Source organism: Hyla sarda, chromosome 2 (genome assembly GCF_029499605.1).
Source record: "Hyla sarda isolate aHylSar1 chromosome 2, aHylSar1.hap1, whole genome shotgun sequence".
NCBI lineage: Eukaryota > Metazoa > Chordata > Amphibia > Anura > Hylidae > Hyla > Hyla sarda.
Genome location: NC_079190.1, coordinates 61,428,223 through 61,450,572, shown reverse-complemented (window position 1 = coordinate 61,450,572; position 22,350 = coordinate 61,428,223). Strand labels below are relative to the sequence as shown.

The following is a 22,350-nucleotide window of genomic DNA, read 5'->3' as shown; positions in this document are numbered from 1 at the left end:
TGGGAGAATATCCCTTGCATGATGGGAGAGCTGGACAGCTCCCGATACGTGAGTCATCAGAAAACAGTTAGACAGAAAATAGCAACTCAACTTCAGAAGCTAATAACTATTGGAAGGATTAAGATTTTTTAATAGAAGTAATTTACAAATCTGTTTAACTTTCCGGAGCCAGTTGATATATAAAAAAAAGTTTTTGCCTGGAATACCCCTTTAAATTCAGCGCCAATGCTTTGGTGGTCCCCGCTGGTTTTTGTTTCCATTAAAGCAACTATGGCATGCCGTACTGACATGTTACCATTGTGGCCAAACGCTGTGTGCAATAGTGATGCTGCAATGCAAATCTGATGGGGGACCACCAAAGCATCAGTGCAATATTTGATGCATATGTTCTATATTTCATTGTATGCTTCTGGCTTCTTCTCCTGTGTAATCCTCCTTAGGATCTATTCACAGGGCAGTTTTTCTGCGTGCGGAATTTTGCCTCAAATTAAAGCCCATAGACCTCTATGGGATTCCGCACTCCCATTCAAACTTCTGAATTTCCGCTTGCGTAAATCTTCCTCAAATTAAAGCCCATAGACTTCTATGGGATTCCGCACTCCCATTCACACTTCTGAATTTCCGCTTGCGGAATTCCGCAAGCGGAAATTCAGAAGTGTGAATGGGAGTGCGGAATCCAATAGAAGTCTATGGGCTTTAATTTGAGGCGGAATTCCGCAAGCAGAAATTCTGCCCTGTGAATAGACCCTAAGGCTAGGTTCAGACTACGGAATCTCCGGGCAGAAAATTTCCACCCAGAGATTCTGAGTTCCACCTGTGCCGACTGAATCAGTCAGCGCTAGGACCGCGCAGACACTGCAGTCTCCCATAGACTGCAATGTGTTCCGCGAGGAATTTCTAAGCGAATTTTCAAAGCGGATTTTCCGCTTCACAAATTCCGAAGTGTGAATTTGTAAACGGATACCCATTCACTACATTAGACATTTTAGCAAGCGGAATTTCTGACGTAAATTTTACGACTGAATTTCTGTCGGAAATTCCGTAGTCTGAACCTAGCCTTACTTCAGTTTTTGATCTCAAACCATGATATGATAGATGAAATATATTTTCTGTCTCTACATTTAGAATCCCATATTCTTCCGATCCCGTCCTCCCATAAGTTTAGCACATTCATCTCTATATGCACGGGGAACATTCTACCGTAATTAGAGATGAGCGAACTTACAGTAAATTAGTTCAGCTTTCAGGTGCTCCGGTGGGCTGGAAAAGGTGGATACATTCCTAGGAAAGAGTCTCCTACGACTGTATCCACCTTTTCCAGCCCATCGGAGCACATGAAAGCTGAACTAATTTATGCAGGAAAAGTCATCAACTGCCGAGCCGAGAAGTTCGTGACGAATTGAATTTACTGTAAGTTCGCTCATCTCTAATTCTAATCATCTGTTTCACTTCTTTCTGTTCTAGTCACTAGCAGACAGCTGCTCTATCAGGGCCGGTTATAACAGAGATGCACTGTGACCCTACTGATAAACACCTTCACTAATACTACTGGAAAATGGCTTTCCGTGCCAATGATGTGTTTGTGAACTTGTAATGTTCCTGATGTGCCATACCAGGTCTCCCAGGATCGGGTGGGGCTCTGTTTGTTCGACTTATGAAACAGTCAAGTAGAAAACTCTGCCGAACATGTTAATGATTACTCATATCCTCTAAAAGGCAAATAAAGAAGCAACTGTCCAAATACCTGTCCCCACCTACATCTGGAATACTAGGAAAGTCACGCTAAAAATATCACCTGACAAGATAAGGAAGATACAGCGTCACACACTGACAGGTGTAACATGAAGACGGGGAGATTTATCAAAACCTGTGCAAAGGAAAAGTTGCCCAGTTGCCTAAAGCAACCAATCAGATCACTTCTTTCATTTTGCAGAGGCCATGTTAACCCCTTAACCTCTTAAAGAGTACCTGTCATCATCTAAACTTTCCCTGATCCCCCTTCCCATCTGTCCCTTTCTCTAACTATGCCTATCCCTGTGTTTATTGAGGTTTAAAACGCTGTGGAAATACCTTTTTGTATCCCTCTTCATTAGCTCAGGAACACTGTCTTTCTGAGGGGTGGAAGGAGGAGGGTCCCGGCAGGCATGATGTCACATGAAGCCTGGCTGGGACTCTGCTTCTGCCAGTCTTCCTGTATGCTGCTCTCCCTCTGCAGCAGTTTCCCAACCAGGGCACCTCCAGCTGTTGCAAAACTACAACTCCCAGCATGACCAGACAGCCAACAGCTGTCCAGACATGCTGGGAGTTGTAGTTTTGCAACAGCTGGAGGCACCCTGGTTGTGAAACACTGCTCTGCAGTGTGCATACAGACTAAGTACAGGGGAGGGATGGCAGCCTGTCTCTCTGCACTAAAAAGTCAATGCTGAGAACCAGGGGCAGTGGGAGCAATTACAGAGGCAGTGATTAAGATGAATGTCAGGGGGGGGGGCACAGAGCAGGGAGTGCAGTGAGATAATACAATGTATAAGATAACGTGTGGTGAGGGGCAGGGAGAACACAGAGCAGGGGGGAGGGGGAGGTGACTGGCCTCTGTTATATGAGAGGCATGTGCAGGCTTGTAGCTCACAGGCTGGGAGCGAGTCCTGAGCTGAGAATACTGAACTTCCGGTGGAAGGACCAGAGCCCTTCAGCATTAGTCCTAAAAGCTGTACACTTACTATAAAAAGCATAGGAAGCTGCTTGCAGACCAGGCATGGAAGAGTGACCCCTAGTGGCCAAAAGTATAAAATGAAAAAACTGGTATAAATATTAATATTTTTTAATGAAGATATATTACAATATCTCTTCATTAATGATTATGAACAACATATTAAAAGTTTTTGTTGATGACAGGTGCTCTTTAAGGACGCAGGGTTTTTCCGTTTTGGCATTTTCATTTTTTCCTCATCACCTTCTAAAAATCATAACGTTTTCAATTTTGCACATAAAATTCCATATTATGGCTTATTTTTTGCACCACCAATTCTACTTTGCAGTGACATTAGTCATTTTACCCAGAAATCCACAGCGATACAGAAAAAAAAAGTAATTGTGCAACAAAATGTCATTTTGTAACTTTTGGGGGCTTCCCTTTCTACGCAGTACATTTTTCAATAAAAATAACACATTATCCTTATTCTGTAGGTCCATACGGTTAAAATGATACCCTACTTATATAGGTTTGATTTATTTTGTCGTACTTTGGAAAAAAATCATAACTACATGCAGGAAAATTTATATGTTAAAAATTCTCATCTTCTGACCCCTATAACTTTTTTATTTTTTCGCATACGGGCCGGTAGGAGGGCTAATTTTTTGCACCGTGTTCTCAAGTTTTTATCGGTACCATTTTTGTATTTATCGAACTTTTTGATGGCTTTTTATTCATTTTTTCATGATATAAAAAGTGACCAAAAATACGCTATTTTGGACTTTGGAATTTTTTGCGCGTACGCCATTGACCGTGCGGTTTAATTAATGATATATTTTAATAGTTCGGACATTTCTGCACGCGGCGCTACCACATATGTTTATTTTCATTAACACATTTTTTTTTTATGGGAAAAGGGGGGTGATTCAAACTTTTATCAGGAAAGGGGTTAAATGATCTTTGTTAACTTTTTTTTTTCTACTTTTTTTGCAGTGTTATAGCTCCCATAGGGACCTATAGCACTGCACACACTGATCTCCTATGCTGATCCCTGCAAAACCGTAACTTTGCATGGATCAGCGAGATAGGGGCTGTAGCTCAGGCTTGGAGCAATCAAACCCAGATCGGACACTGTGGAGACAGGTAAGGGGTCTCCGCTCGTGTCCTAGCTGATCGGGACATAGCAATTTTATCGCGATGTCCCGATCAGCCCGACTGAGCGGTCGGGCTTTTAGCTCAGGGTCCCAGCTGATTAGCAGCCGGGACCGACCCGGTCTGACCCCGTTTTAAACACCGGGAACCGTGCGTGGGGCGTACAGGTATGCCCTACGTCCTTAAGAGGTTAAAAATGAAATAATCAAGCTGAGTGGTTGCTATGGGCAACTGAGCAACTTTTCCTCTAGACAGGTTTTTGATAAATCTCCCCCTATAAAGGTGCATTCCACAAATGGATCCACAGCGTATTTTACGCAGCGGATCCGGCGCTGAAGGACCGCTGCATGGTGCCTTTACATGTGCCTGCTCGGTGCGGCAATACGCCGCTACGAGCCGACACTGAAGCGATGTGCAAGTCGCCGCGCATGCGAGGTGTACTCGCACACATCGCGGCCGCTCCCCCTGCTCCCTGAGCTAGGCTTAGAGCTGCCGCGATGTGTGAGTATACTGCGCATGCGAATGGCGACTCGTACATCACAGTGTGTCTGCTCGTAGCGCCACATTGTCGCTCCGTGCAAGCACATGCAGCGGTCCTTCAGTGGTGGATCCGCAGCATAAAATACGCTGTGGATCCACTCGTGTGAACGTACCCCAGAGCAGGCATAGGCAGCCTTCGGCACTGCAGATGTTTTGGACTACATCTCCCATGATTCTTTGGTAGTATTTTGGTTGTAAGAGCATCATGGGAGATGTTGTTCAAAACATCTGCAGTGCCAAAGGTTGCCAATGCCTGCGCTAGAGTATATTTACGCTTTCTAAAATTTGCTGGCGTATTTTCATTTTTACCTTCACATTTCCGTCTTTAAACGACAAAATTGTGCCAAATGAAGAGTTCTTCTTTTATATTGCTTTAGACATTCTAGGGCAGTGGTCTTCAACCTGCGGACCTCCAGATGTTGCAAAACTACAACTCCCAGCATGCCCGGACAGCCGTTGGCTGTCCGGGCATGCTGGGAGTTGTAGTTTTGCAACATCTGGAGGTCCGCAGGTTGAAGACCACTGTTCTAGGGTATTTTTCACATCCATATTTTGATGTTCTATTTTACAAATGTGTCCTTTTACCTAAAATTACCTAAAATTTCCCTCATAGTATCTGTACAGGGATGAGTTAATAAATCCTTTTGCACCCATTTTGTTCAAGATAAAACGCTGATTTTTTTTTTTTTAAATTAGAAACAGTGTCACACCAGCCCATGGGTAAGGCCAGACTATTTTCTTAATCCCAGACATCATTTTAACTTCACTCAAATGTTTTCCTTCTTTAGTGTGAACTTGGTCCTTAGACTCGATTCATTGTGGTCGATAGTGGTTTATAACCCACTAACAAAATAATTGGTTTCTTTAGTCTTAAAGATAGAAACAAAATAGTCTGAGGGGGTTTCTATTTCCTTTTTTATTTTTTTATTTTTTATTTAAGTGAAAGGAATCACTAGGGACCATAAGTCCAGTCTGAGGACCCAAGAAACTTTACATCTCAGCTGCCTGGTGCCTTATATTGGAGGGGAGAATCACAATATTGTTAGTGTGACTCTCCATTCTGGTTAAAGGGGTTATCCAGGAAAAAAATGTCTTTTTTATATATCAACTGGCTCCAGAAAGTTAAACAGATTTGTATATTACTTCTATTAAAACATCTTAATCCTTCCAGTACTTATTAGCTGCTGAAGTTGAGTTGTTCTTTTCTGTCTGGAAACAGTGCTCTCTGCTGACATCTCTGCTTGTCTCGGGAACTGCACAGAGTAGAAGAGGTTTGCTATGGGGATTTGTTTCTACTCTGAGAGATAGGATTATATTCCTAGGCTCGATGTATCTTGTTGTATGTTTTTAAGTGGTTTTAATGGTGTCTGTACTCCCCTTTTGTGTCTTTCAATAAAGATTATATTTATTGTATTACATTTATACAGTGGTTGATGTGCATTCACTTAGGTTGTCGACTTTTTTTCTCCTTTTTTTGTAATGCTTCTACTCTGGACAGTTCCCAAGACAGGTATCATCAGAGAGCACTTAGACAGAAAAGAACAACTCAACTTCAGCAGCTCATAAGTACTGAAATGATTAAGATTTTTTTAATAGAAGTAATTTACAAATCTGTTTAATTTTCTGGAGCCAGTTGAGATATATATAAAAAGTTTTTTCCTGGAATAACCCTTTAATAGGAGGAAGTCCAGGGTGGAAGACTCCTCTCTGCGGTGTCCAATAACACTAATGGTCCATATATACCGTATTTTTCGCCATATAAGGCGCACTTTTTCTTCCCCAAAGGGGGAAAAAGTTGGTGCGTCTTATACAGCAAATACACCCCCTATCGCGGCGGTCCCTGCGGCCATCAACGGCCGGGACCCGCGGCTAATACAGGATATCATCGATCGCAGTGATGCCCTGTATTAACCCTTCAGACGCGGCGATCAAAACTGACCGCCGCGTCTGAAGGGAAAGTGACACTAACCCGGCTGTTCAGTCGGGCTGTTCGGGACCGCCGCGATTTCACTGTGGCGGTCCCGAACAGCCCGACTGAATAGCCGGGTTAGTGCTTACAGGACACCGGGAGGGACCTTACCTGCCTCCTCGTTGTCTTCTCCGTTCAGGGATACCCTGTATGGCCGGCGCTCTCCTTCCTCGTCATCGCATACGTGCGTAACGACGTGATGGCGGCGACGGAGAGCGAGGATACCCAGCCGGCAGCAGAGACGTTCCGGAGCCACGGGGACATGGCGACAGCGATGGAGCGACATCCAGGGCAGCGGTGGCGGGTCCGGAGTGGCAGGGACACATGAGTATTACCTCCTCCTGCAGTGGTCTTCAATCTGCGGACCTCCAGATGTTGAAAAACTACAACTCCCAGCATGCCGGGAGTTGTAGTTTTGCAACATTTGGAGGTCCGCAGGTTGAAGACCACTATTGGGTTCAAAATCTTTATTTTTTTAGATTTTGCACCTATAAATTGAGTGCGTCTTATACGCCGGTGCGTCCTATAGGGCGAAAAATACGATAGATAGTTCCAGGATAACTTGTCATTTATTCATGTAAATCACTGCTCATTCTAGGCTCAGTAGTCAAGTGGGCGGTCCTCCTCAGAAAGTGACAGCTATCTGTGTATATACCTGTGCATATAGAAACAGCTGTCAATTGGACTGCTTAGCCCTGAATGAGCAAAGTAGTCATGTGGGCGGTTCTCCTGAGTAACTGAGTTCTCTGTATAAGTAGGACCGCCCACATGACTACTTAGTCCAGAATAAGCAGAGATTTACATGAATACATAATGATATACTAGAACTTTTCCCACAAAACTATATATATATAGTCTAGAAGAAATATGATAGGCCTAAAGGAAATAGTCATGTTGCTTCTCTCGGGGTCTCACAGAGGGGAGGAGTATAGGTGGAAAACTATTTTCTAGTTTGCAAATTGGTAAATCAGGAGTTTATGGATCCAATATTTTAATGTTATGAGAACATCTGTATAATGCCCCAGGGTGAAGTGACTGTGTCATGTTCTTCTTGTAGAGCATCTGACATACATTGTGACAGCTCGACACATTCTTTAACCAGTAAATGACTATTCGGATCAGCGTCCTTTCTGCTAAACCTTAGACATTGACCGGCAATACAGTTAATATCATATATATTTTTTTATAGCCAGTGTTGTATTAGATGTGTTCCAGATGGCTACACAGTTTTCATGTGTCTTCCTTAAAGTGCAAGTCCCAGTCTTCAGGCCCACGCGATCTTCAGCTCCAGGGTGGGAAGACGCCGGCTACGCTAGGCGGTACATGTGAAATTGTCCACGCTCGGGGCAGTTTTGTGCATGAGCCCTTTTCTGATAAATAAGAATCAAGCATAGAACTTCACTGAGCGTGGTATAGTTACTCCGATTGTACCGCCTACGGTGGCCTGCACCTCCCCACACCGGAGCTGAAGATTGAGCGGGCCGGAATTTTATATTCCTATATTTGTCAGACTGACTCATTTCCGATGCTGATAATATCTTTGTATACATTGTAGTAATTCTTAAGTAGTGGCGGAAATTTGAATGTATCCTTTCCATGTACGTGTCACAGGGGGTTGTTGGATCCAAAAAATGACTAGTATGAGTAAAAATGTGTCATGGATGCAAATAGCTGTCAGTAGCATTCTTTCCATTACAGGTGCAAGCCCAGTAAAAGTGCATATAGGCCCTGATTTACTAAGAGTGTTGTGTAGATTTCTTTGTGGGTTTTAATTCCCTACAATTAATTTCCCACGGTATTTACTAAGGTTTCCCTACATTTTCTACTTTCCCTACATTTTGCTTTTTTTACACATGTTCTGATCTGTCTGGTTTTCCTCAGCTCAAACATTTTATGTGGAAACCTTAGTAAATATGTTGGGTTTTTGTGAAAATGTCAGGAACACGCCCCTTTTTGGAGACCACACCCCCTTTAACGGCGGTCACGCCCCTTTTTCGGGTTTTCTTAGCAAAAAGGAGAGTTAGTCTGTTTTTTTAATTCTGGCGCAAATTCTGGTGCAAAATCTGGCGCGGACAGAATTTCTGGCGCAATGCGACAGAATCTGGCACACAACCCGACAAACATGTTGGGTTTGCAATAGTAAATGAGGGCCATTATCTGCAATATCTAAATTGCAGTGGTCATCAGTCAGAGATAGGGACACAAAATTTATGTTTAAACAGGGCTTCTCCTGTTTTTATTATTTATTTATTTTTCAGTAACAAATAAATACAGCCATCACACTTAGACAGATATGAAAAATAAATCCTGCTTGTCCAGTACTAACTATACAGATCACTTCCCTATGCATAAAGATGGCTTACTACCAGCTACCCAACAGAACAGTCAACAAATATGTTACTAACACAGATTACAATGGAGGCTGCAAACCTCCAGATTAAAACCGTCATCAGTGGTGCAGGTTTTAAGGGGTACTCTGCCCCTATACATCTTATCCCTTATTCAAAGGATAGGGGATAAGATGTCTGATTGCGGGGGGATCCAGTCGCTGGGACACCTGTGATTTATGGGCCAGCACTGCGGCGTTCCGAACACGGAATCATAGGGCTTCCATGTTTGTGACGTCATGCCACTCCCCCTCCATTCATGTCTATGGAAGGGGACATGATGGCTAGTACACAAGCTTTCGTGTTCAAACATCGGGGTTCTGGCCCAGAGATTGCAGGAAGTCCCAGCAGCCGGACCCGAGGTGGAGTACTCCTTTAAAGCCCAGTGATAAGCTGTCTTCAGCACCTGTGCTGATGTGGTCTGAAAACCTGGAGTGGACAATAAAGAGGTTGAAAGGCCCCACTACCAAACCAGCTGTTTATCCCATGAAAATTCTGCCTTAATAACAGGACTTACAAAAAGTCCTAAGCAAGCTGAGTTTCGTCAGGGATTTATGACACTTCACTGCATTTCCCATATCTCACCTGCTTTCCTTGACACATCTTTCATGAAATGTTGACATTTTTTTCTCTCATTGAAAAGAAAAAAATGCCAGAAAAAAACACAATGGGGGAGAAATGGGCAAAATTGTGCTAACTGATGGTCTGAATGGTTTGCTTGGAATTTGTTATGTATTATCTAGTAAATTTTGTTTTTGCGTTCTGTGTGCCACAGTGTAGATTGTTCTCCTTTTTAGAGGGTGTGTTTTCTCATTAGTTTGTGCTTTTGAGTAATTTATTGTGTGCAAATTTTCAAAAATTGCACAAAATTATTTGCACCTGTGTTTCACCTCTGATTGGGCAAGTTCTATACACACCTCACCCAAAGGTTGGCTGTCTGGGCATGGTAGGAGTTGTAGTTTTGCAACATCAGCAAGTCCACAGTCTGGAGACCACTGGCTTAGAGTGAACAGTGTTGTACACACAGAGGTCCCCAACCCAGTCCTCAAGCCCCACCAACAGTCCAGGATTTGAATTGTTCCCTCTTCTATTCCAATGTTGGTAGGCCTTGAGGACTGGGTTAAAGGGGTACTCCGGCACTAAGACATTTTATCCCCTATCCAAAGGATAGGGGATAAGATGCCTGATCACGGGGGTCCCGCTGTTGGGGACCCCCATGATCTTTCACGCAGCACCCCATTACCATCAGCCCCTGGATCATGTTCGCTCCAGGTCTGATGACTGCCGATCACGGGGCCGGAGTATTTTGACGTTATGTCTCCGCCCCCGCGTGACATCACACTCCGCTCCATCAATGCAAGCCTATGGGAGGGGGCGTGACAGCTGTCGGTAACGGGGTGCTGCGTGAAAGATCACGGGGGTCCCCAGCGGTGGGACCCCCTGCGATCAGGCATCTTATCCCCTATCCTTTGGATAGGGGATAAGATGTCTTAGCACCAGAGTACCCCTTTAAGGACCTCAGCAAGCATGGAGGTAAGGAATTGCCCCAATTATGTGGAGGGGAAAGAAAACATCAGTTTTTTTTTGTCCTGGTGGTCACATTTTGATCTCTGGAATGGGGCCAATCTCTCTTCTATGAGCGCTAGTTCTACATAAAGGGATATCACAAACTGAAATAAAATGTGCATTAAAAGTCTAATTACATAATCCTTTTTTCTCTCGTATGGGGAAATGGAATAAAATCAGCTTGAAACCTAAGAGAAGGTCACATTCTGTATTGTGGAAACTTTTAAAAGCTTCACTACTCATAAATAATCCCAGATATGATCTAATAGTAGCAGAAAATCTGCTCCAACACACACAAGTCACTTCACAGAACACGCTACACAACACACACAAGACATTACATAAGATGTCGCTGCGGATTGGCTGAGCATGCCGCTCATAGCAGGTCAATAGGCGTACTGTACATTCACTATTGTGTGATGAGTGTATTGAAGCAACAAGCCAGAAGGATGACAAACTTTGCTTTATTTCTACAACATGGCATTGTGAGTTCACGTTGTTATAGCGTTCAGACTTCATCATGATATTCTGTGCAGCGGAAAGCTTCCTTTGTGGTAAGTCGTCTATTTCATTCTGGTTATTATCTCTATATCACAATAGTTATTTTTTTTTGTTGCAAACTTTTAACTCATTCACGACTATGTCATACTACCATCCAATTTTAGTGAAAGCCTGCGGTGAAGGATCGGTGTCGGGAGACAATGTTTCGGGTGTTGTATCTCCTCATTCTGGCTACATTTGTGGCTTGTGTGTGATTCCACGTGTTTCTAGTGATAGGTAGCTGCAGGCTATTGTTTGTTCATTTTAAGACCTGGATTACATTTCACGACCTGTACTAAGCAATTGTACGGGGTAATTTGATTCAATAAACTTCGGAGATCGGAGGTTATAAGACACCAGCATTGGAAGACGCTTCATGTACTGACATCAGGTTGAATGATTTATTAGGATATGTTGTGACCTGACTTTCCATAAAGAAATTTATAGTGTTATGTTAAATTGTTTTTGAAGGAAATCAGGTGTAAACCGATATAACTGTGCTGCCAATTTTCACCTGATACTTTGCAAAGTGCATTTAATTTTGTATTAACGAGATGAACGATGGGTGCTGGATTATCAAATATTTTAAATTATTGGACATTAAAGGGGTACTCCGCTGCTGAGCGTTTGGAACAGCCAGTGTCGGGAGCTTGTGATGTCATAGCCCTGCCCCCTCAATGCAAGTTGCATTGAGGGGGCAAGGTGTGACGTCGTGAGGGGGTGATGCTATGACATCACGAGCTCCCAGCTCCAGCGTTCAGAACAGTTTGTTCCAAATGCTGAGCAGTGGAGTAACCCTTTAAAGGGGTTATCCAGGAAAAAACTTTTTTCATATATCAACTGGCTCCAGAAAGTTAAACAGATTTGTAAATTACTTCTATTAAAAAATCTTAATCCTTTCAGTACTTATCAGCTTCTGAAGTTAAGGTTGTTCTTTTCTGTCTAAGTGCTCTCTGATGACACCTGTCTCAGGAACTGCCCAGTTTAGAAGCAAATCCCCATAGCAAACCTCTTCTAAACTGGGTGGTTCCCGAGACACGTGTCATCAGAGAGCACCTAGACAGAAAAGAACAACCTAAACTTCAGAAGCTCATAAGTACTGAAAGGATTAAGATTTTTTAATAGAAGTAATTTGTTGATATATAAACATTTTTTTCCCCCTGGATAACCCCTTTAAGGCCTCTTTCACATTGCTGTTGGGCTGCACCATATAGAGCTCCGTCCACAATTCTGCGTAATCTCTGGTAAACTACCGGATCCCCGACAGACCCCTTTCAATTCAATGGGATCTGTTGAGACCTGTTGGAGTCAGTTGTGCTCCAACCCTCTTTGGGGCCGTTCGGCACACAAAAAGAGCTGTATGGACCCAGAATTGGATATAGCACAACAGCAATGTTAACATTGCCTAAATGCTATAATAAATGTTTACATATTGTAGATTCTGTCACCATTTGAGTTGGGTTCACACTACTGAAGCAGACAGCGCTAGGACGATTTGGACATTGCTGCCTTCATAGACAGCAATGTATTCCGTGCGGAATATGATTCTTTCGCAAATGAAGGAAATTTCAAAGTGTGGACTGTGCAATGGAATCCTATGGACAGCAATGGGACTCTGCTGCTCCAGAATTTCCAAGTGGTACTTTAAAACCTAATTCCGCCGTGCCGGAAAATTCCATTGAATAAACCCAGTCATAGGATCAAAATCCTGAGAGAATCCACGAGCATTCTGACTGATGTTTATTTGTTTTGTTGTACAATGAGAATATTTACTGACTTTTAACAATGAATAGAAATAATGAGGAATGTAGCTGAGTAACTATACTGCATTTATTTAGAAATTTTGCAATGCTGAAATATGGAATCTCCATTTGTGTCATTCGACTATATGGACCCAACATCTTAGTTTATGGACTTCCATTGAAATTGAATATTACTGTTCCATAAATATTACCTATGTTCCACTGAAATTTACAGGGTCTTTTCTGCATGTAGATTGGGGGTAAGCCTCAGCCAGACAGCTCTGACGCTGGCTTAACCCTCCCAGAACAAAAAGGTCGGGCAGCAAAAATCTAGCAACCCTGACCCTTCTCTCCACCAACGTCATCTGTCGGGGGGAGGGGGAGTCCGGACGCCACCATACACTTTTGAGAGTCAATTAAACCTTTAAGGTGTATGGGCAGCCTTATGTGGTAGCCCAGTACAGGAGTTGCGCTCCTGTACCCTTTCTGTCTTGTGTGCCGGACTCTATTTCAGTGACCCCTTAGTCCACCCTCGTGGTTTGCATCTTAAATGGTTAATAAGGTCCTTACGTTATGTATGCGATTGTCTTTATAATGTTCATATGTCTTTATAATGTTGTTACCAAGTCATGTAATCAGGGTAGGTGTCAGTGACCAGGTGACTTGTGTGGTTACCTATGGACTCCTCCAAAAGACTCCCTTATAAACCTAGGGAGAAGCTAGCATAGTTAGTCGAGTCTAAGCTGAAGAGCAGTACAGTGAAGTCCTGAGAGTGTCTGGTGTCCCGAGAAGATCCAAGGCCTAGTCACGCAGCCACGCTTCCATCACCAAGTGCCCCTCTGGAAAACAACAAAGCCTGGTAAGCTACACAAGGGGTGAAGTCTAGTCAGTCCTATTCAAGTCAGTCAAATCTGTCTAAATTCAGCGTGGGTCTGCAGCATTCTATCCAAGTCCATTACAAGTCCCAGCGACCCCTCAAGTCTCTAAAGTCACTGGTCACCTCCTTGGGCCTAACTGAGCTGTAAAGACTATTCCATCTCTCTGCCTCAGTAAAGCTGCTGTTGTTCCGTAACTTGGCATCGGAGTCATTATTTGCCCTGCACCTAGCCCAGGATCCAGCGGCCATACCTCGGGTGGTGTAGAGGTTAACCATGCACTGGCATCACAAATACAAGGGGTTAGTGCCATCTGCCCCTAGGGTAATAACATCTTCCCTCATCACACCCTCACCACATTTACTATTACAGCCATAAATAATGACTGCAAGTCTACTGTAGTTGTATTCAACTTGTGTGAAACTGGTCTGAAGGAGCCCATGCACCTTATAATAATGTTGGAACCTGCCTGGTATGTTCAATTATCTTAAGTTTAGAGTGACATCCTGACTATTTATATTTTGAATATATTTTGGGGTCCAACAAATGTTAAATATTTATTCAATAACTCACTCTTTTAGACCTGAAGGATCCAGTAATAATGATAATCCAACACAGATACGTCAGCATCTACATCATAAGTTCATAACCTTCTTTATCTTGTATGGTAATCACCTGTTTGGATTAGGGGCCCTTGTCTTGTATAGTGAACTGTATATTGCACAGGAATGTAAGCTTGACATAAAGCTGCTTCGCAATGCGCTTCACTAAGATAAAACAAATACCTAACCTCCCATATAAACTACACCTCAACAGCCTAATACTTACTCAAGTTACACATCTCCAGGAACTGACTTCTTAAAGGCACACTGACCAATTTTTCTTTTTTAGAGAACACTGGTATCCACCATTATTATTATTTTTTTGTGGCGATTCAGCAGTGATGCATTAATATCTCCATTTCTGAACATATTACTACTGGTGATGGTATTATGGTTTATACATGCTGATAGTGCTTCCTGGTCCACAATGAAAATAGCAATAAGATTGCTCTGACAATAAGTCAATGGGTAAAAAATCTAGAATAGATGTACCACTTTTTGGATTCTGAAATAACCCTTTTTTTTCCCAGGGAACATTGCCTGGCCTGTGAAACTCCCTTCACTACTGGAGGTCTCGAAAAGGAGAAACAAACCCTATATAGTGGTTTCATAATGCTCTGCACTGCATTTTGTAATATGGTTGTTTAAATAATTTTGAATTTTTTAATAAAGAAAACGGCTCTTGAAAATCCCACCACTGGGGGTCCCCATGCCGACTGGTTCACTAACCATTCCTACAGCAGCATCAGCTTGTCCATGGGTGATGAACAAGAGATGAGTCATGGACAAGGCTGCATGAGCAGACACACCAATCACCTCCCACCACCACAAGGAAGGACACACCCCCTTCCATCACACACCAACCACCACCACAGGGAGGGACACACACCCTTCCACCACACACCAATCACCACCACAAGGAGGGACACACCCCCTTCCACCACACACCAATCACCACCACAGGGAGGGACACACCCCCTTCCACCACACACCAATCACCACCACAGGGAGGGACACACCCCCTTCCACCACACACCAATCACCACCACAAGGAGGGACACACCCCCTTCCCCTGAGAGGATTTCTAACACTGTGAGCTAATGAAAAAGAGATATTTTTATAATAAATATAGGTGACAGAGCCATAAAAATTAGATGTACATTGTCAGGATTAGGTACCGAATAACAAATATATATATTTTTTTGTTTGTGGGATCTGACAGGTATGTTTTAAATATATTTTAGTAATGTGCCACAATGAAAATGCCATAAAGATAGTAAATGTGTATCATGGGTTAATGACTAATAGCACTTCTGCTGGTTATTGTCACTGTTTATGTCCACTGAGCTGATGTTTAACAGAATTACATTGCTATATACTGACACTGTCAAGTATGATTCACTAATTTATCACCAGTTGTTCCTCATTTTACTGTAACAGTTTTCAACTTTTCCTTTAAAGTTATTATAATTATTATTATTATTTTATTTTTATGACATACATATGTCTAGTAGTTCTGTAGAGTTTCTCTCTTACATTTTCACATTCATTTGAAATGCTCTCCCTCTTACCCTATACCAATACCCTATTTGCAATGTGGTTCCCAGAACAGTACTTCCTATAACAAGATCTCATAAATTATTAGTTTATAATCTACAGAACAGTTTGATCTCTAAATTGATTACTTTTTCATGCACCCTGAAATGTTATTTCCTTTTGCAGCTGCTACTTGACATTGAGTGGCTCGGATTTAGCTTACTATCAGCAGGTATACATAAGAAATGTTCCTACTTTATAAATTTTGTTTCCATTTAAGACGGTGTTCCTAGTATATAAACATTTTTATAAAAAAAAAAGGGGGAAAAAAAAAACCTCATACTTGCCTACCTGGGTTTCCTGCTGTGATCTTCCGATCCTCTGCTTGTCGCTGTGCTTGCTACTTTCATGACGGGCTCATATCAGCAGTGACAGCCTTCTCAGCCAATCCCCTGCTCAACCCAATCTCCTGCAGTACCCATTCAGAAGTAGCGAGCGTAGTGTAGGCTGGAGATTGGAAGACATCATACCGTGAGCTGTGGAGGGGCCAGGTGTTACGCCGAGCGCTCCGGGTCCCCGCTCCTCCCCGGAGCGCTCGCTTCACTCTCCCCGCGGCAGCGCTCCGGTCACGTCCTCTGACCCGGGGCGCTGCGATTCCGCTGCCAGCCGGGATGCGATTCGCGATGCGGGTAGCGCCCGCTCGCGATGCGCACCCCGGCTCCCCTACCTGACTCGCTCTCCGTCTGTTCTGTCCCGGCGCGCGTGGCCCCGCTCCCTAGGGCGCGCGCGCGCCGGGTCTCTGCGATTTAAAGGGCCACTGCGCCGCTGATTGGCGCAGTGGTTCCAATTAGTGTTTGCACCTGTGCACTTCCCTATATCACCTCACTTCCCCTTCACTCCCTCGCCGGATCTTGTTGCCTTAGTGCCAGTGAAAGCGTTCCTTGTGTGTTCCTTGCCTGTGTTTCCAGACCTTCTGCCGTTGCCCCTGACTACGATCCTTGCTGCCTGCCCCGACCTTCTGCTACGTCCGACCTTGCTTTTGCCTACTCCCTTGTACCGCGCCTATCTTCAGCAGCCAGAGAGGTGAGCCGTTGCTAGTGGATACGACCTGGTCACTACCGCCGCAGCAAGACCATCCCGCTTTGCGGCGGGCTCTGGTGAAAACCAGTAGTGGCTTAGAACCGGTCCACTAGCACGGTCCACGCCAATCCCTCTCTGGCACAGAGGATCCACTACCTGCCAGCCGGCATCGTGACAGTAGATCCGGCCATGGATCCCGCTGAAGTTCCTCTGCCAGTTGTCGCTGACCTCACCACGGTGGTCGCCCAGCAGTCACAACAGATAGCGCAACAAGGCCAACAGCTGTCTCAACTGACCGTTATGCTACAACAGTTACTACCACAGCTTCAGCAGTCATCTCCTCCGCCAGCTCCTGCACCTCCTCCGCAGCGAGTGGCCGCTCCTGGGATACGCTTATCCTTGCCGGATAAATTTGATGGGGACTCTAAGTTTTGCCGTGGCTTTCTTTCCCAATGTTCCCTGCATCTGGAGATGATGTCGGACCTGTTTCCCACTGAAAGGTCTAAGGTGGCTTTCGTAGTCAGCCTTCTGTCCGGAAAAGCCCTGTCATGGGCCACACCGCTCTGGGACCGCAATGACCCCGTCACTGCCTCTGTACACTCCTTCTTCTCGGAAATCCGAAGTGTCTTTGAGGAACCTGCCCGAGCCTCTTCTGCTGAGACTGCCCTGTTGAACCTGGTCCAGGGTAATTCTTCCGTTGGCGAGTATGCCGTACAATTCCGTACTCTTGCTTCAGAATTGTCCTGGAATAATGAGGCCCTCTGCGCGACCTTCAAAAAAGGCCTATCCAGCAACATTAAAGATGTTCTGGCCGCACGAGAAATTCCTGCTAATCTACATGAACTTATTCACCTAGCCACTCGCATTGACATGCGTTTTTCCGAAAGGCGTCAGGAACTCCGCCAAGATATGGACTCTGTTCGCACGAGGCGTTTCTTCTCCTCGGCTCCTCTCTCCTCTGGTCCCCTGCAATCTGTTCCTGTGCCTCCCGCCGTGGAGGCTATGCAGGTCGACCGGTCTCGCCTGACACCTCAAGAGAGGACACGACGCCGTATGGAGAACCTCTGCCTGTACTGTGCTAGTACCGAACACTTCCTGAGAGATTGTCCTATCCGTCCTCCCCGCCTGGAAAGACGTACGCTGACTCCGCACAAAGGTGAGACAGTCCTTGATGTCTACTCAGCTTCTCCACGTCTTACTGTGCCTGTGCGGATGTCTGCCTCTGCCTTCTCCTTCTCTACAGTGGCCTTCTTGGACTCTGGATCTGCAGGAAATTTTATTTTGGCCTCTCTCGTCAACAGGTTCAACATCCCGGTGACCAGTCTCGCCAGACCCCTCTACATCAATTGTGTAAATAATGAAAGATTGGACTGTACCATACGTTTCCGCACGGAGCCCCTTCTTATGAGCATCGGATCTCATCATGAGAGGATTGAACTTTTGGTCCTCCCCAATTGCACCTCGGAAATTCTCCTTGGACTTCCCTGGCTTCAACTTCATTCCCCTACCCTGGATTGGTCCACTGAGGAGATCAAGAGTTGGGGGTCCTCTTGTTCCAAGAACTGTCTAAAACCGGCTCCCAGTAACCCTTGCCGTAACTCTGTGGTTCCTCCAGTAACCGGTCTCCCTAAGGCCTATATGGACTTCGCGGATGTTTTCTGCAAAAAACAAGCTGAGACTCTACCTCCTCACAGGCCTTATGATTGCCCTATCGACCTCCTCCCGGGTACTACTCCACCCCGGGGCAGAATTTATCCTCTCTCTGCCCCAGAGACTCTTGCCATGTCCGAATACGTCCAGGAGAATCTAAAAAAGGGCTTTATCCGTAAATCCTCCTCTCCTGCCGGAGCCGGATTTTTCTTTGTGTCCAAAAAGGATGGCTCCCTACGTCCTTGCATTGACTACCGCGGTCTTAATAAAATCACGGTTAAGAACCGCTACCCCTTACCCCTCATCTCTGAACTCTTTGATCGCCTCCAAGGTGCCCACATCTTCACTAAATTGGACTTAAGAGGCGCCTATAACCTCATCCGCATCAGAGAGGGGGACGAGTGGAAAACGGCATTTAACACCAGAGATGGACACTTTGAGTATCTGGTCATGCCCTTTGGACTGTGCAACGCCCCTGCCGTCTTCCAAGACTTTGTCAATGAAATTTTTCATGATCTGTTATACTCCTGTGTTGTTGTATATCTGGACGATATCCTAATTTTTTCTGCCAATCTAGAAGAACACCGCCAGCATGTCCGTATGGTTCTTCAGAGACTTCGTGACAACCAACTCTATGCCAAAATTGAGAAATGTCTGTTTGAATGCCAATCTCTTCCTTTTCTAGGATATTTGGTCTCTGGCCAGGGACTACAGATGGATCCAGACAAACTCTCTGCCGTCTTAGATTGGCCACGCCCCTCCGGACTCCGTGCTATCCAACGCTTTTTGGGGTTCGCCAATTATTACAGGCAATTTATTCCACATTTTTCTACCATTGTGGCTCCTATCGTGGCTTTAACCAAAAAAAATGCTGATCCCAAGTCCTGGCCTCCTCAAGCAGAAGACGCCTTTAAACGACTCAAGTCTGCCTTTTCTTCGGCTCCCGTCCTCTCCAGACCTGACCCTTCCAAACCCTTCCTATTGGAGGTTGATGCCTCCTCAGTGGGAGCTGGAGCTGTTCTTCTACAAAAAAATTCTTCCGGGCATGCTGTCACTTGTGGTTTTTTCTCTAGGACCTTCTCTCCAGCGGAGAGGAACTACTCCATCGGGGATCGAGAGCTTCTAGCCATTAAATTAGCACTTGAGGAATGGAGACATCTGCTGGAGGGATCTAGTTCTCCTGTTATTATCTACACCGACCACAAGAACCTCTCCTACCTCCAGTCTGCCCAACGGCTGAATCCTCGCCAGGCCCGGTGGTCTCTGTTCTTTGCCCGATTTAATTTTGAGATTCACTTTCGTCCTGCCGATAAGAACATTAGGGCCGATGCTCTCTCTCGTTCCTCGGATGCCTCAGAAGTTGAACTCTCTCCGCAACACATCATTCCACCTGACTGCCTGATCTCCACTTCTCCTGCCTCCATCAGGCAGACTCCTCCAGGAAAGACCTTTGTTTCTCCTCGCCAACGCCTCGGAATCCTCAAATGGGGTCACTCCTCCCATCTCGCAGGTCATGCGGGTATCAAGAAATCTGTGCAACTCATCTCCCGCTTCTATTGGTGGCCGACTCTGGAGACGGATGTTGTGGACTTTGTGCGTGCCTGCACTATCTGTGCCCGGGATAAGACTCCTCGCCAGAAGCCCGCTGGTTTTCTTCATCCTCTGCCTGTCCCCGAACAGCCTTGGTCTCTGATTGGTATGGATTTTATTACTGATTTACCCCCTTCCCGTGGCAACACTGTTATTTGGGTGGTCGTTGATCGATTCTCCAAAATGGCACATTTCATCCCTCTTCCTGGTCTTCCTTCTGCGCCTCAGTTGGCTAAACTATTTTTTGTACACATTTTTCGTCTTCACGGATTGCCTACGCAGATTGTCTCGGATAGAGGCGTCCAATTCGTGTCTAAATTCTGGAGGGCTCTCTGTAAACAACTCAAGATTAGATTAAATTTTTCTTCTGCATATCATCCCCAGTCCAATGGACAAGTAGAAAGGATTAACCAGATCTTGGGTGATTATTTGCGACATTTTGTTTCCTCCCGCCAGGATGACTGGGCAGATCTCCTCCCATGGGCCGAATTCTCGTATAACTTCAGGGTCTCTGAGTCTTCCTCCAAATCCCCATTTTTCGTGGTGTACGGCCGTCACCCTCTTCCCCCCCTCCCTACTCCCTTGCCCTCTGGTCTGCCCGCTGTGGATGAAATTTCTCGTGACCTTTCCATCATATGGAGAGAGACCCAAAATTCTCTCTTACAGGCTTCATCACGCATGAAGAAGTTCGCGGATAAGAAAAGAAGAGCTCCCCCCGTTTTTTCCCCTGGAGACAAGGTATGGCTCTCCGCTAAATATGTCCGCTTCCGTGTCCCTAGCTACAAGTTGGGACCACGCTATCTTGGTCCTTTCAAAATTTTGTGTCAAATTAATCCTGTCTCTTATAAACTTCTTCTTCCTCCCTCTCTTCGTATCCCTAATGCCTTTCACGTCTCTCTTCTCAAACCACTCATCCTCAACCGTTTTTCTCCCAAGTCTGTTCCTCCCACTCCTGTTTCCGGCTCCTCGGACATCTTCTCGGTCAAAGAAATTTTAGCTGCCAAAAAGGTCAGAGGGAAAAAATTTTTTTTAGTGGACTGGGAGGGTTGTGGTCCTGAAGAGAGATCCTGGGAACCTGAGGACAACATCCTAGACAAAAGTCTGCTCCTCAGGTTCTCAGGCTCTAAGAAGAGGGGGAGACCCAAGGGGGGGGGTACTGTTACGCCGAGCGCTCCGGGTCCCCGCTCCTCCCCGGAGCGCTCGCTTCACTCTCCCCGCGGCAGCGCTCCGGTCACGTCCTCTGACCCGGGGCGCTGCGATTCCGCTGCCAGCCGGGATGCGATTCGCGATGCGGGTAGCGCCCGCTCGCGATGCGCACCCCGGCTCCCCTACCTGACTCGCTCTCCGTCTGTTCTGTCCCGGCGCGCGGCCCCGCTCCCTAGGGCGCGCGCGCGCCGGGTCTCTGCGATTTAAAGGGCCACTGCGCCGCTGATTGGCGCAGTGGTTCCAATTAGTGTTTGCACCTGTGCACTTCCCTATATCACCTCACTTCCCCTTCACTCCCTCGCCGGATCTTGTTGCCTTAGTGCCAGTGAAAGCGTTCCTTGTGTGTTCCTTGCCTGTGTTTCCAGACCTTCTGCCGTTGCCCCTGACTACGATCCTTGCTGCCTGCCCCGACCTTCTGCTACGTCCGACCTTGCTTTTGCCTACTCCCTTGTACCGCGCCTATCTTCAGCAGCCAGAGAGGTGAGCCGTTGCTAGTGGATACGACCTGGTCACTACCGCCGCAGCAAGACCATCCCGCTTTGCGGCGGGCTCTGGTGAAAACCAGTAGTGGCTTAGAACCGGTCCACTAGCACGGTCCACGCCAATCCCTCTCTGGCACAGAGGATCCACTACCTGCCAGCCGGCATCGTGACACCAGGTAGGTAAGTATGCCCTTTTAAGTCATTTCTATTTTTATAGCCGGCCTCGCACCATATAAAAATTGTTTCAATCCGGAATAACCTTTAATGAAGAGACAACTATACTATTAAAGTAGACTATGTGCATATTCTTTAAAAAAAAGAAAAATGATTGATAATGGGAAAGCTTAGGGCTGTGAAAGCTACATTTTTCAGTAAATAAAGAACTAATATTCAGGCCTCCATATACCCTCAAAAGCTGTTGGTCGACAGACAGACATCTTTATTAATCTCTCCATGGGGGAAAAGTTTACCAGTTGCCTATAGCAACCAATCAGATCGCTTCTTCCGTTTTTGAAAAGGCCTCTGAGAAATAAAAGATGCGATCTGGTTGGTTGCTACGGGCAACTTTTTCTCTGGACAAGTTTTGATAGATCTCCCCCTGTACAGTATGTATGAACGTTCTTCTTGGCCGAGCATACATGTGCACTGAATGGGGGGTGAGTGGGGTTATGTGATGTTTCCAGATACTTTTCAAAAGGTCAGGCAGTTGACACTTTTAGGTTGAATTTAAGCAGTTGATTTTGT

The 22,350-nt window shown here is 45.4% G+C and overlaps 1 protein-coding gene across 8 annotated transcripts in view; it reads left to right on the top strand.

Moving 5' to 3' along the window:
- STARD13 (StAR related lipid transfer domain containing 13) overlaps positions 1-22,350 on the top strand; it is a 508,748-nt gene that overhangs the window by 331,909 nt on the left and 154,489 nt on the right. Inside the window, exon 1 of one of the 8 annotated variants that reach the window (XM_056561905.1) lies at positions 10,693-10,857. The exons of the other annotated variants lie outside the window; for them this stretch is intronic. Coding sequence (XP_056417880.1) covers positions 10,824-10,857 — 34 coding nt within the window. The 5' untranslated portion in view covers positions 10,693-10,823. Of the gene's footprint in view, positions 1-10,692; positions 10,858-22,350 lie in introns of those variants that run through there. 8 annotated transcript variants of the gene reach the window in all.